The sequence below is a fragment of the Ciconia boyciana genome, chromosome 22 (genome assembly GCF_034638445.1).
Source record: "Ciconia boyciana chromosome 22, ASM3463844v1, whole genome shotgun sequence".
NCBI classification, from domain to species: Eukaryota; Metazoa; Chordata; class Aves; order Ciconiiformes; family Ciconiidae; genus Ciconia; species Ciconia boyciana.
The window spans coordinates 6,894,913-6,908,895 of record NC_132955.1 but is presented as its reverse complement, the minus strand read 5'-3'; the positions used below and the strand labels follow the sequence as shown (position 1 = coordinate 6,908,895).

Below are 13,983 nucleotides of genomic sequence, written 5' to 3'. Positions count from 1 at the left end.
CATGGGCTGCAGCATGGACATCTTCTCCACCATGCGCTGCAGGGAAATACCTCCTCCTCCCCATCTTACCTTGGTGTTTGCACTGCTGTTCTCACTCTTTTTTTCCCTCCTGCTCTGCCTGTGTAGCATTTTTTACCTTTTCTTAAATACGTGTTTACAGGGACACCACCAGCTTTGCTGATTGGCTCAGCTTTGGCCACCAGTGGGTCTGCTTTGGAACCGTCTGTGACTGGCATGGGGCAATCTTTTCCCACAGATGTCACCCCTGCAGCCTCCCCACTACCAAAACCTTGTCGTGTAAACCCAATACACTTGAAAATCCTAGAACATCATAAATGGTACTAGACATCCATATTTAGGCAACTGAATCCCATGCCACATGGTATTCCATTCACTCTCCAACTGTCACCTCAGAAAATCAGTCCTTTATATCCTGCCTCCTATCTGGCAGGCGTTTCAGATACCTCAGAACAGCTGAAATGGCACTGGGCACTGCAGTGATACAATGAAATCCATCCCTTTATTTGACAAACCGTTCTTTTTTTAAAAAAAAAAAAAAAAAAAAAGTCCTCTAGCTTGTGAGGATGAGTGAATCAATGCCTGCAAACACAAATAACATTGGTCTTACATTTCTACAAAAAACAGGAAGAAAGGGACGGAGGGAGGAGGGAGGGAGGGCGAGAGGGAGACAGACAGACAAATTCACGAAGAAGGTGTTTTTCTGTAGTATCTGAACAGGATTCTTCTCCCCGAGATCTGGTATTTTGAGCAGATGACTATTTGCATAAACCTCAGAGAAAAGCAGAATGTGGAAAAATGAAGCAGTTTAGCATGTGTATTTAGGGTTATTTTTCAGAACCCAGTGGAAACTCTCATATTATGGCGGAGAGCAAACGTGTGAACAAGCCAGCTGTGGTGGGTTGGCCCTGGACAGCAACTAAGCACCCACCCAGCCACTCACTCCTGCAGTAGTCCCACAAGGGCGTGATGTTAATGGTATGTGATATACCCCTGTGGCCACTTTGGGTCAGCTGTCCTGGCTGTGTTCTCACCCAGGTTCTTGCCCACCCCCAGTAGCGGGGCAAGTTCAAATCCTGAAGATGGTGGGCTCCACAAAGCAGCCAAACAGGGAATTTGCTGCCTCCAGACATTCATCCAACTGGACCTCTGCAAGCAGAGAGAAAAAGTAGAGGGGGACCACAGTTCAGTAAGGGAATACAATGTGTATTGACAGTCTCATAGACTGCCGTACAGGAGCAGTGGGAAAGAGGAACATGGGCCAATGGGTGTCAGCTGTGGATTTGGTGGGAAAGGCCCAGAGTGTGACTCCTCCCAGCAAGATCTTCTTACCAGCTTGGTCCCGCAGCCACCTACAAGCTTTGGCCTCCAGAAGCTCTGACCAAGACACCTTCCACTTATACTGGTGCAACCAGACTAAGGCCAAAATTGTGGCCCAGGCAGCTGGCTGCACATCCTGAGGGGAAAACAGAACAGTCAAGGGAAGAAATCAAAAGAAAGATCAGGCCTAAACCAGCACGTGGAAAAAGTAAGACCTCCACACATACACACAAACTCTCTAAGCTTCTGAAATCATCAAAATCAGAAAGCTCCCAGATACCTCTGCTGATTCCACGCCACACCCTCCACACCCCCCTTCCACAAGCAGAGATGCTCAATATCCCAACTGCTTTGATCTCTTCCTCTCAGTTCAGCTCAGACTGGAAACTTGGAGCAGAGGAAGGTTCAGCTCGTGGCAGTACCCCACTCCTGCCCCTGATCTGCTTACCTCACTGGGCCTTTGTCCCTCAACGTCAGCCTTGCTGAGCCCCAAGGCAGAGGCCAGGGCTGCGGTGAGGGCCCAGGAGCCATTTGCTTTCTGGAGTGCCACCACTACCCTGAGCCCGGAGAAGTCACACAATCTTGTTGACAGTGGTGAAATTGTCCAGTCCCAACTGATGTTAAATGCTGGCAGTTCTTCCATCACCTGCTCTTCAGGAGAAGGCTCCCGCTCTGGAAGACAGAAATATTCGCACAGCTCATATGAGATAGGCAACGGCTAGTAACCTTAAATTCTGCCTTCTCCAGGTATACTTAACTGTCCTGCATCCTCTCTGGACTTTCCCAATTTTTCCAGTCCTCCACAAGCATCCCGAACTATTTCCAGGCCTCCCAGAGCATCCTCAGATCTTCCCAGCCCCTCATAAGTATCCTAAAATCTGTCCTATATGCTCCAGTTTACTCAGCGTAATTCTCTCTGAACACCCTTAATTCCGCCCATGAGCATCACTAATGCCACTTAGCCACTAATGCCATGAGCATCCTTCCTGCCACTTCCCCATTGTGGCTCATGTTCACCGTTGAGGGCCGCACAGGGGGTCCTTCTCCATCATCCACTCTCAAACCCAGTAAGAGCTCAGTATGAGCTCTTCCTTTCCACATTCCAAGACCTAAGACTTCTTTGGAGCTACAGCAGCACTGGATCACAAGAGAGTGAAGGTGAGGAGGGTCAAGCACAGCCCATGGGCATTAGAGTCCCAGGCATGGCTCAGTTCCAGAGCAGATTTAAGAGCTTTTGCGGGCAGAAAAAGAAGCACTTGGGCACAGAGTAGTTGAGGCAGAACTAGGGGTCATTTAAGGCTGGCCTAAAGGTATACAGAGGTTGGAACGGACCTCTGGAAGTTATCTCATCCAAATCCCTACTCAAAGCAGGTCTCATTAGAACAGCTCACTCAGGCACATGCATAGTCAAGTCTTGAAAAGCTCTAAGGATGGAGATTCCACCAGTTTTTGATTATCCTTATGATTAAAGACAAAAAAATTGTCCTCATGCCCATTCAGCATTTCCCATGTTCCAACTTGTGTCTGTTGCCTCTTATCCTAATGCTGTGCACTTCCAAGAAGAGTCTGCCTCTGGCTTCTTTCTCTTTTCCTCCAGTCAGCCAGCTGTAGGCAGAAATAAGGTATCCTCTTAAAGATGAACAAACCCAGCTCTCTCAGCCTCTCCTCACGTGCCAGCTGCTCAGCCCGCTTAGTTTAGTGGCCCTCCACTAGATTCGTTCCAGTATGTCAATGCCTTTCTTGTAATGGAAGCAGAAGTTGGACACAATACCCCACAATGCATGCCAGCAAACGGTGCTGAATAGAGAGGAAGGATCACCTCCCTGCACCTAGTGGCTACACTCTTGTTAATACAGCCCAGGATGCGGTTGGCTTTCTTTGTTGCAAGGGCACGCTGCTGACTTCTGTTCAACTGATTGTCTGCTAGGACCCCAAGATCCTTTTCTGTAGAGCTGCTTCCTTGAGCGTGTGTGCCCTGGGTCTGTACTGTTGCATAGGGTTATTCCATTCCTCATCCATTCCTGATGCAAGACTTCGCATTTGTTTTTATTGAATGCTCACGCGGTACCTGTCAGGCCACTTCTCCAGCCTGTCCCTGCCCTCCGCTGTACTGAGCACGCACCCACTGCTCCCAATTTGGTGGTGTTCATAAACTTGCTAGGAGTGCACTCTGTCCATTAATGTCCAGGTCATTAATGAAGATGTTAAACAGTACTGTTACCATGAGAGATCCCTCTGGAATTGCACTGGGTTTTGGCCACCAGCTGGACTCTGAACTGCTCATAACGGCTCTTTGAGCCCAGCAGTCTAGCCAATTTTCCACCAGCCTTATTGTTCACTTAACCCAGCCAATATCTCATCAATCTGATGATAAGGAGAGTTTGGGAGATTGTCAAAGGCCGTGCTAAAGTCAGGGTACACAGACTCCACTGCCCTTCTCTTGTCCACAGTGCCAGTTACCTCATCCGAGAAAGCAGTGAGGCTGGTCAGGCATGATTTACTTTTTATAAACCCATATGGGATGGTCCTTCTAAGAGGATTTGCTCCATATCCTTCCTAGGGACTCAGGGGAGGCTGACCAGCCTGTAGGTCCCTGAACTCTTCTTCCTCCCCTTCTTGAAGATGGGTGAGATGTCTGACTGTTTTCCAGTCATCAGGAACCTCTCCCAGTTGCCATGATCCTTTGAAGATGATAGAGTCACTGCCTTGCAGTGGCATCAGCCAACTCCTTTGGCACTCTTGGATGCACCTGATCCCATGGACTTGTGTAGGTCTAACCGGCCTACATGATTCCTAACTATCTTCTTCTACTGTGGGTACTGCTTCCCTCAGGAAGACGCTGCTGGGAGACTCAGAGACATGGTAGACCTGAGGGAAAACCTTACCAGTTAAAACTGGGCCCCAGAAGTTCGAGACTATGACAGCCTTTTCCACATCCTTTGTCAATGAGTCCCCTGCACCACTGAGCAAGATGCCCACACTCGCCTTAGGCTTCCTTTTGCTGTCAATGTGCTTAGAGATGCTTTTCCTCTTGTCCTTCACCTGCCTTGCAAATTTCAACTCCAGCTGAGCTTTGGCGTTCGTAACTCCATTTCTACATGTCTGGGCAATGTCTTTGTATTGCTGTCAAGTAGCCTGTCTCTGCTTCCACCTTTGCATACTTCCTTTTTGTGTTTGATCTGACTAAGGAACTCTATGTCCATCTGTGCTGGCCTTCTGGCACACTTCCTCGAATTTCTGCCACTGGACTGGACCATTCTGGATCTCAGAGGATTGGGTCCTGGAAGATCAGCCAGCTGTGTTGGACCCTTTGCCCTCCACAACAGTTTCCCACGGGATCCTGAACAAGGCAAAATCTGTTCTTCTGAAGTCCATCAGCTGTAATTCTGCTGTTTGTCTTGCTCACTCCTCTCAGGATTGTGAACTCCAGTCTCATGATTGCTGCAGCGAAGGCTGCCCTTGACCTGCACACCTTCAACAAGTTCCTCCTTGTTTGTGAGTAGCAGGTCAAAGAGAACATCTCTCCTAGCTGGTTCATGAAGCACCTGCATCACAAAATAGGCTTCAGTACGTAACAGCAACCTCCTGGATTTCTTGCACACAGCCAGATTGCCTTTCACGCAGATACTGGGCTTTGTTAAAACTGTCCAGGAGTGTCAAGATCTGTGACTGTGAGGTGTTCTCCAGCTGCCTAAAGATGGCTTCATCTACCTCCTCTTCTTGATCCAGTGGGTCAACATCACCTGTGCGGACCTGTCATCTGATCCTTACTCACGAGCTCTCTTCCTTGGGACAGGTGATGAACCAGTAAATCTCCATGCACTCAAGCCACTCCTTTGCATCAAATGCAACCCCTCCTTCTTAGCTTCCCACCCTGTCTTTCCTGAAAAGCCTGTATCCATGCATTGCAGGACTCCAAGCTTGAGAATTACCCCACCAGGTCTATATCATCCTAAAGAGATCATGGTTCTGCAGCTGTGCAGATTTCCTCCTTTCTGCTCCCCACGCTCCTTGCATTTCTGTACAGGCATTTGAGATGGCCCCCAAGTCATGCAGCTTTTTCAGGGGAAGTGTGAGAGCCTTCCTGTCATCCTGTCCCCTAAACCCGTCTGCTCGGCCCCTTGTGCCCTCACTTTTCTTCAGATTGCTGTAGCCCTTCCTCAAGGCTACACACCTACTTTACAGCCCTCCTTGCTAGATTTGCAAGCCTGTTTGCAAAGGCACTTTTGTCCACAAGGTCAGATGAATCCTGTTCCTTTTCAGTAACCCTTGTTCCTCAGAGAGGCTCCTGCAGTCATAGTAGTAAAAGTCCTGCCTGTGACACCAGCCATGCAGTCAGTTGTTGATCTGCAGGATGACTCCATTTCTACCAGTCCTTTCCCTTTCACTGGAAGGACTGAGGAACACCATGTGGGCCCCCATGCCCTTCAGCCTCTCCCCCAGGGCTCCATAATCGCACACAATATGCTCCAGGTTATCCCTGGTAGTGTCATTGCTGTCCACATATGGACAGCACTATTAGTGGGTAATATGGACCACTATTAATGGGTAATAGTCCAAGGGCCAGACAAGCCTTGGCAGTCTCTGCAGCTTCTTCGGCCCTGGCCTCTGATGAGCAACACACCTCCTCCTGAAGCGTAAGGTGGGGTTGGCAGCTGCGTGCCTCCATCCCCTGCAGCAGAGAGTTTCCAGTAACCATCACATGCTTTTCCCCTCTGCATGGACACTAGGTTCAGGCTCAGCTGGCTCTGGATGCCTCCCCTGACAGGCCTCACCAGTGGCCAGGCACTATACCTAGTCTGAAGTTGCAGGTCTGCAGGTCGAGCAGGAGCCTTCCCCCTGTTGTCAGAAGCCACAAGCCTCCACCTTTCCCCATTTTGACTACGGCCTCCAGAGGTCCCATCCTCCTTGCTTCACATAGCTCAGGCTTTTTTCTCCGCTGACTTTCCACAAAGACCAGGACAATCTCCTCATCACTCGCCCTGATGGCATGCTCACTTCTTCCTTTTAGCTCCTTCAGTTAGCAAGTCTGAGCCTTGACCAGAACATACCTCCCACAGAGGAGGACACTTCGGCCCTGGCCCCACGGTGAAGTACCAGCCTCTCTCTTCAGCTCAAGACCTAGACAGCACTATCTTCCTTTTACGCTCTGTCTGGACTGAGGCTTCCAATGTACCAAGAGCAAATGCACCAGTTAGCGCTGGAGAGGGTGTTGTGTGGCGTGCTGCACAACCTTCGCTCAGCCCCACACAGGCCTGAACGGTTACTGGATGCCTCTGCACCCCTGCTGCACTAACTGCTGAGAAAACTGCTACATCTCTGTTAGCTAGCTCTATGTTCTTGCCTACTTGATACACAGCTGCTTCCCAAACACCAGCTGAAAAAGTGCTTGACACCTGCTCCCACCATTAGAAGTCTGTCGAAGACAGTAAGCATAGACCCTCCTAATTAGGAAACAGCCAACAGAAGCTGACCATTAGAGATGACTGAAGCACAAGTCTACAGAAGTTAACTCTCCTCATTAACAGCAATCACGAGAAGTTCCCAGCAGGTGATCCCTGGAGATCAGAAGATGAACCCTGGACAAGCAGAAGGCTGGAAGCAGAGGAAGCCTGGAAACTGCTGTGCGAATGGCTATGTCTCTGCTAGCTGGCTCTTTTCTGCTGAACTGTATGAGGGTAAAGCTAAAGATTCATACAGATATTTTGTGACAAGCTTAGTGTTTGTGTATGGAGTTGAGGATACTTGGAGACAAGGATAAGGTTACTTCAGGGAAGTATTAAGGCATTTGAGTCTTAGTTTCCAGCCCAGAGTTGAGACGTAGGAGTTTGCTTTGTCTGTCACTCCATCCACCCCCAGCACAATGGCAATCAGGAAGTCTGATGAGAAGATAAATGCTGAAAAGAGAGTTCAACCCTAGTCCAACACATTTTGAGAATGCTCAGCTAAGGAGCTTCTCTTTACCTTTACAGGATGCTGAAAGCTGGGTCAGTGCCTCCGTGTCAGAGGCTTTGCGACCAAGCGTCTCAAGACAGAACTGGCACTTCTGGACCATCCAAAACTTGGTGGACTTGAACCACACAGGCCTGAAGCCACGCAAGCAGAGCAGCTGGCAAGGAACCAGGTTGCAAGAGGGAGAGAACAACACAGAGGAGTCTGGAGGCAAAGAATCTGGGGAGAGAGGCAGGGAGATGGGGGTTAGACTCATGGGCATTAGAGATGGGCAAAAGGGTGGTCAAGCCCACAGGACAGGGGGCTGCAGATGGTGAGGAGGCATCAGACCAACAAGTCCCGCTTTCCCCTCCCAGTCCTACCTCCACCGTTTCTGGCCTTACCACGGTGCCAGGCATCCCTCTGTTTTGTGCGTACTGCCACACTGGATGTGAAGGGGGACGGAACCCCCAGGCTGAGGCTGGACTTAACCGCCTTGTGCCAGATGTCCTTCTCTGCCCTGCTTGTCCCCTCCCAGGCCAGTTTCCACAGCAGGTGCATCATGGCCATGCGGTGCACAGGCAGCCTGCAGGGGCAGGGAGTTAGTCCTTGGTTCCACCTCGGGAGGGGCATGGGACATGTGGAGTAAAGAGGAGGGGGCAGTGGGGTAATGGTCACCCCGGTCCTCTCCCAAGGTCAGGGCAGAGGGGACAAGGGGGGAGCACTGGATGCCCAGATTCTCTTCCCACCTCAGGCTAACAGTGGGAAGGATGCAAGCGAAGGACACCTGCTATCCCTCCTCCAGACCTTGCCAATGCCACTCTGCCTCGTGGGCAAGTGTGTTACCCTCTCACCTGTCGTCTGATGATGGGGACAGTGAGAACCTGAGTGTGTAATCGAAGGACTGGCTGCCCACGTGGTACTGAAGGGTCACGGCTCCCTCCCCCACCTCTGGATCCTGGTGACACAAGGGAAAGAGTCAGACAGAAATGTTCATCTGCAAGGCGCAGGCAGCCTAGCTACCTAGGTTCCCTCCCTGCTCTGCTAAGGTAGTAGATGTCCATGGTTGGAGCAGAAGCAGTGGTGTCTCCAGGGGAAAGAAGGGGGTTCGCAGAGCCCTGATCATGGTCTCTCTCAGGTCTAGTGGAGGTGAAGGACTCTCAGTGCTGGGAAGGTGAGACAGGGAGTAGGTCCTTTACCTTCCAGAAAGCCCTGCCCCAGTGCATATGGTTCCTGGAGCACTCTCACCTGTGCTTGCCCATGGATCTGGGCATAGATGGAGCTCTGATGTCCCTGGAAGATCATCTCAGGAGCTTTTCTGATCATTGACACCTCCAGGCCCGGTGGAAGGTCCCAATGTAGTGAGATCCCACTTGCCAGAGGCTGCAGAGCCTGCTGCAGGCATTTCACTGCCTGGTGAGGGGAAGCAGAGAGCACAGACTACTTGGGCTCCCTCCCAGTTCTGGGTGGGGGGCAAGTTGGAGGGGGTCTCTGAGTTGGAATGGGTGGTGATATTTGGGTTGCCTTGCATGTCAAGGAGAGCCATGGGAGGTATTGAATAGAGCAGAGGGGTACCTGGGTCATTACCTCGGATGTCATGTCCATCCTAGAGTGGATGCACACACATTCACCTTTGGTCTCCAGGGCCATGGCCTGGGAAAGGTTGAAGCTGTCACATCTGTTAGTAGGAAAACAGAAACACCTGTACAGGAAAAGAGGGGGAGGTTAGAGATGGGGCAAAGGTGAGAGGCACGAAGGACAAGAGTGGTACAAAGGACAAAGTCTGGAGAGGTAAGAATGCTTCTAATCGTAGAAATGAAACTGACTCAGAGTTTTCCCGTTCACTCTGGGGTGAGAGACATTGCCTGCTGGACAGGGAGAGCGTGAGAATGGGTTTTGGGCCCGCAGAGCACGTTGAGGTATTGCAGGGTGAGGGGGAAGAGGAAGAGTGCTGAGAAGAGCAGGGGAAGACTGGGAGAGGAGACCCACTAGGTGAAGGGTATAGGCAGTCTTAGTGAGTGAGAGAGGAAAGTGTGTGTGGGGGGTTGCTGCTGAAGTTCCATTGAGGTAAAGAGAAGATCTGGGGCAGACTAGGATGTGGGAGAATGTTTGAAGGTCTCTGACAGTCAGGGGGAGAGGAAGGTTGTGAATTAGCATGCTAGGGGACAGGAACAGGGCTCCCCCATTACCGGTGGTGGTCCCGGTAACGGTAGACCTCAGCCATGACAGCTTCCTCTTCACTGGAGATCTTCCTTTGGATGAAGATGAAAAGCTGAGGGGGAGAGGAGGGGAAACAAAGATTGCCAGGGCTGGGCACCCCCGTCGAGGAAATACACCCTCCTAAAATGCAGGAAGCCATCCCAGTTTGCTCCCTTACCCCCTCGCACCCACTGGCCTTGAAACAGGAAAAGAGATTGCGTGTCTCCTTTCATTAACACCAGGACACCTCTTAGAACAAAGAGGCACCCCACAAGGAAGATCCGCCTTCCCCAAGTGCAGGCAAATTCCACAGAAGCCCTCCCACGCTGCCCACCCCAAAGATGGTGTCACCTTCTGCCACGAGGACGCACCCCCGCCTGCCAACTCCCGGTGCAAACAGCAGCAGAATATCTCACCCTGAGCCCTGAAGTCCACCTTTACCCCATTGTTTACACCCATTCCCCTCCCCATAACCCTTTGGCCCCTGATACCTGGCGGGGGTGCCCATGAAGAGGAGGAGTGCTGTAGATAGACCTTAGGAGGCCCAACAGGTCACAGCCCCCCAGATCAGGGCGAATGGAGGAGATGCGCCCCACTGCATTGTCCATGCTTTCCTGTGTGTATTCCACACTCTGCCTGTGGGAGGGCACCCAGAGTGTCAGAGAGGGAGGACCTGGCCCACGGCTACCCTCACATGGCCACTCCTGAGAAAAGCCCTACCTCACTACCAGTGCTACAGAAGCACCCTGGAAAGAGGACTGACTTACCCTCTCACTGCCCCCAGCATATCCAGCCACACAACTGCCCTCCGGCAAGAGCTTGTCCCATAGTTTCACTTAGAAAAGTCATACTCTGCTTACCCCTTGGCCCTGCCCCATCGTCACCCCCAACTCACGGATAGAAGGCTTTGAAAGTGGCCCCAAAACTGTAGATGTTGAAGTAACAGCCCAGAGGCAAACTCTTGAGGAGGAAGAGCAGTGTGTTCTGGGGACAGATGGAAGGATGGGCAGAGCTCAGATGGGGAAGCTAGGCAGAACATCTGCCCACGTGAAGCAGCTTGCCTCTATCCCCACCAGCGGGGCACGACCGGTGTGGAAAATCCACCCTGAAGACCTCCTCCGGTGGTACCTGTGCATCCTGGAAGAGGCTGCGGTCCATGAGAAAAAGGAATTCTCCAAGCTGGCCCGGACTGGGCACCACCTCAGGAATGCTGGGCATCAGCGTCACCATCACCACAGGGTCTCCCAGCACAGAGCCTGGAGTGTGTGGGGGGGGAAACAAGGAGGATTTTTAGGTTGGAGCCCCCTTCCCTGTCCCTGTGCTTTTGTCCTCCACATAGCCCTCAGCTCTGAACTATTGCCTGAAAAGCCCCTTAGATCCCCCGAGTCTCCCTGACACCCTCTCCCTAATGCCCACTTCCACCCTCCTCGCTCACCAGGTGGGGCTTTGGGATCTCTCCTCTCCACCACAGCACTGAGAGTGGGAGACCCTCTGTAATACACCAGCAAGTGCAGATCACCATGAAACCAGGGTGGCAATTTCAAGGAGACCTGAGGACAAGTAGGGTGTGGAGAGGAAAGAGAACCAAATAAAAGGATTGAGGAGTCCTAAGGAGTGTCAGCAAGCTGCAGACCCTTCCCTCCTCTCCCCCTTTGGGACTCTAGCATCTGGCAGGGCCGTACCTTAGCAGACGTCTCGTCTGGAGCTGTGTATTGCAGAGGGGTGTGGCTGCTGTTAATGGCTATATGGGACACACCATGGGCTGACTTCAGACAGATGCTGAAGTGCAGGTTTTTGGACATCTCCTCCTCAGAAGAGATATAGCCTGCAGTGAGAAGGAGGTGTGAGAAGGTGAAAGAAGAGACCCTAGGGCAGCAGACAGCTATGGTGGGGTACTGTCTGTCGTTGGTAGGGGGAAATGTGACATCTGAGACATCCCTCGCTGTGGTGCTTAGTGGGGGGTGGTGGTGGTGAATCTGTAGACTCACGCTGTGGTTTGTATAGGGATCTGTGGGGATCTCTTGCTGTGGGATATGTGGGGAGACCCGTGGAGTTCCTGACTGTGAGGTGCAAGGGGGAATATTCAGATTCTCTCACTGAGGCACACGTGCGGCTATGGGGGTGTCGTCCCCCCCCGGAGGGATGCTGGGGAGTTATGTGTTCCTCCCCAGGGGATGCACCTGGGGGATCACTCACTAATGTATGCTGCCCGGGGGAAGAGCTCGCGTGGCCAGCAAAACTGGGCAGCTCCATCAGGCTGCAGCGGCAGCTCCTGGACATAGCACAGGCTGATGGTCACCTCCCTGTTAGGCGGCAGTGTCCCCAAGAAACAAGCGAAGACAGGACCCCAAAGATCCCACTGGTCCTGCAGGTATCTTAAATTCTCCATGCCTGAAGTGGCTTTGCACAGCTGCTGGGCCTGCCACAGAGGGAGAAAAATGTGTCACTGAGGTCTCCACAGGATTCCATTCTCTCACCTCCACCCTTCACCCCAGTCTGCAGACCACCCCTTCCCACCACAATCCCAGTACCTCCTCCTTCTCCCAGAGCATTGCTTCAATACGAGTGTCCCCCATGGTAGCGTAGAAGGTGTGTACAACAGTGTCAGAGTCCACAGGAAAGATGAACATGGTCTCCTCAGAGACTTGCTGCGTATTGCGGAAAAGCAGCTCAGACACCACATCGGCTACAAAGTCCTGGATGGTTACATTTACTGTCACAGTTTCCAGCTCCACGTTGTGGTAGGAAGAAAAGAACCATATGCCCCTCTGGAATAAGCCTGAGGAAGACACAACAGCTGTCAGACTCCCTGGTTGCACGTCGGAAACTTTAAATTTGAGGGGTCTGCTTGTAGTGGGAAACAGTTGCGTGTCCAAACCTGCCACAGAAATGCCAGCTGCAGAAGCTGACAAAGAGCAATGAAAGGTCCCTGAGGCTGTCAACATGGTTCCCTTAGACCACAGTTCCTCATCTCTCTCTAAGTCCCCTTCTGTCCAACGCACACGGCAGCTGTGCCCTCAGATCTCCTAAATGTGCCATGCTTCACCTTAGTTCAGGCCTACCATGGCATTGAGAGGAGTCTGTCTGTCCCCCAGCACATAGCGTGAGACAGTCCCACAACAGAGCTTCACACAAATGGCAGGAGGTGCCCTGCAGCTCCTCAAACCTTCAGACCTCAAACATCTCAGAGATAGGAGCAGGTCCCACCACCTGCTCTGAGACTAATGCTCCAAAAGAGATCAGCTTGATTTTCAGCTTCAGCAGATATACTACGCATTTTGGACTACTGGAAGGGAAGGGGGGACCATACCAAGGGCACTTAGCATGGCATTAAAGGTAGAGTCACAGGAAGACACCTCATCTCCTTTTCATTGTCAGCAGTGGAGATGTTTCTCACTGACCTCCCTTTCTCACCTGTCATACTTGTAGCGTATGGTTTATTTGAGGCCAACAATGTGTACCTTGGAATTTGGTTGGAAGATGGCTTTGATGACCCCCCTTCCTGTTATGACAGCAGTGCATGGAAAGGCAACCTTCTCCATGCCTTTGCCCTTGGTTTGAGATTAAAAGCATCTCGTATTAGGGCAAGGTTTGGCATCCGTGGTGCATCAAACCTGATGGTAAAATGCGTTGGAGTAGTGTCTTAGTCAAGAATGGCGTAACACTGTAGTAGGAATAGAGTGACACTTAGCAAAGGAACATATAAGACCTTCATGGGGGTTGCTGTAATGTCTTGGAAGGGGACGGTGTACAGAAGATGGTATAGTTCACCTGGAGGGGATGATGGAACTCACCAATCAAGCGATGTACCTAGGTATCACAACACAACTCAGTAGGGGATGATTTAGCACCACAGTAGGTCGTAGCACTGAGGAGTGCTGCCCCCCATCCCACAGTAGTAGACATCTCTTCTGCATCATCCTCCCAGTTCGTGATGGTTTCCCTGCAAAGCTTTCAGCACTATGGGTGAGATGAATCACACTCACAAAAACATCTTGTGCTATGCCAACCAGAAAAAGTGAAGGCTGACCAGAGGCCATGCCCTGAGTTCCCAGAACATGGTGACGTGTGCCTCCCTGTCAACCACCCAAGAAATCAGTTCCTTCCCACATTGCTCTCCCAGCTAACATCTCCACTGCTCACAGATGCCACCCTTCTGGCCCCGACTCACCCCTATGCATATACCGTTTGCTCAGGATGCCACTTTTCCTCATCTTGACTCTTTGGTTGAAGACAGCTTCTGTGTGGGAAAGAGCATAAAGTGAGCTGTAAGGACCTTGTGAAAAAAACCTGGGCACCTCCATCTTCCCTTCCTCCAAGGTATGGAGCTCCCCCTCACCCATACATGGGCCAAGATGACTCTTTGCTTCCTCACATCCCAACTCAGGATCCTTTTTGCCCCTCCCTCACCAGCCTGGTAGCAGATTAGTAGGAGAGAGGCCTCGGATGGGAATTGCAGGTGTCAAAAATGCCTGTTGCTTCAATGGGGTCGTGGTGCTTAGTTCAGATTAGAGC

At 51.5% G+C, this 13,983-nt stretch overlaps 1 protein-coding gene across 1 annotated transcript; it reads right to left on the bottom strand.

Annotated features, from left to right (window-relative positions):
• Positions 1–1,151: 1,151 nt before the first annotated feature.
• Positions 1,152–13,682, bottom strand: LOC140662602 (von Willebrand factor A domain-containing protein 5A-like). Its single transcript, XM_072886151.1, is given in 17 exon segments — positions 1,152–1,286; positions 1,289–1,474; positions 1,787–2,010; positions 7,303–7,509; positions 7,674–7,855; positions 8,124–8,227; positions 8,518–8,682; positions 8,857–8,971; positions 9,459–9,541; positions 9,960–10,104; positions 10,364–10,452; positions 10,597–10,724; positions 10,904–11,018; positions 11,151–11,293; positions 11,665–11,887; positions 12,000–12,247; positions 13,640–13,682. Coding segments are annotated over 17 exon segments (2,535 nt in total).
• Between the last annotated feature and the right edge of the window lie 301 nt (positions 13,683–13,983).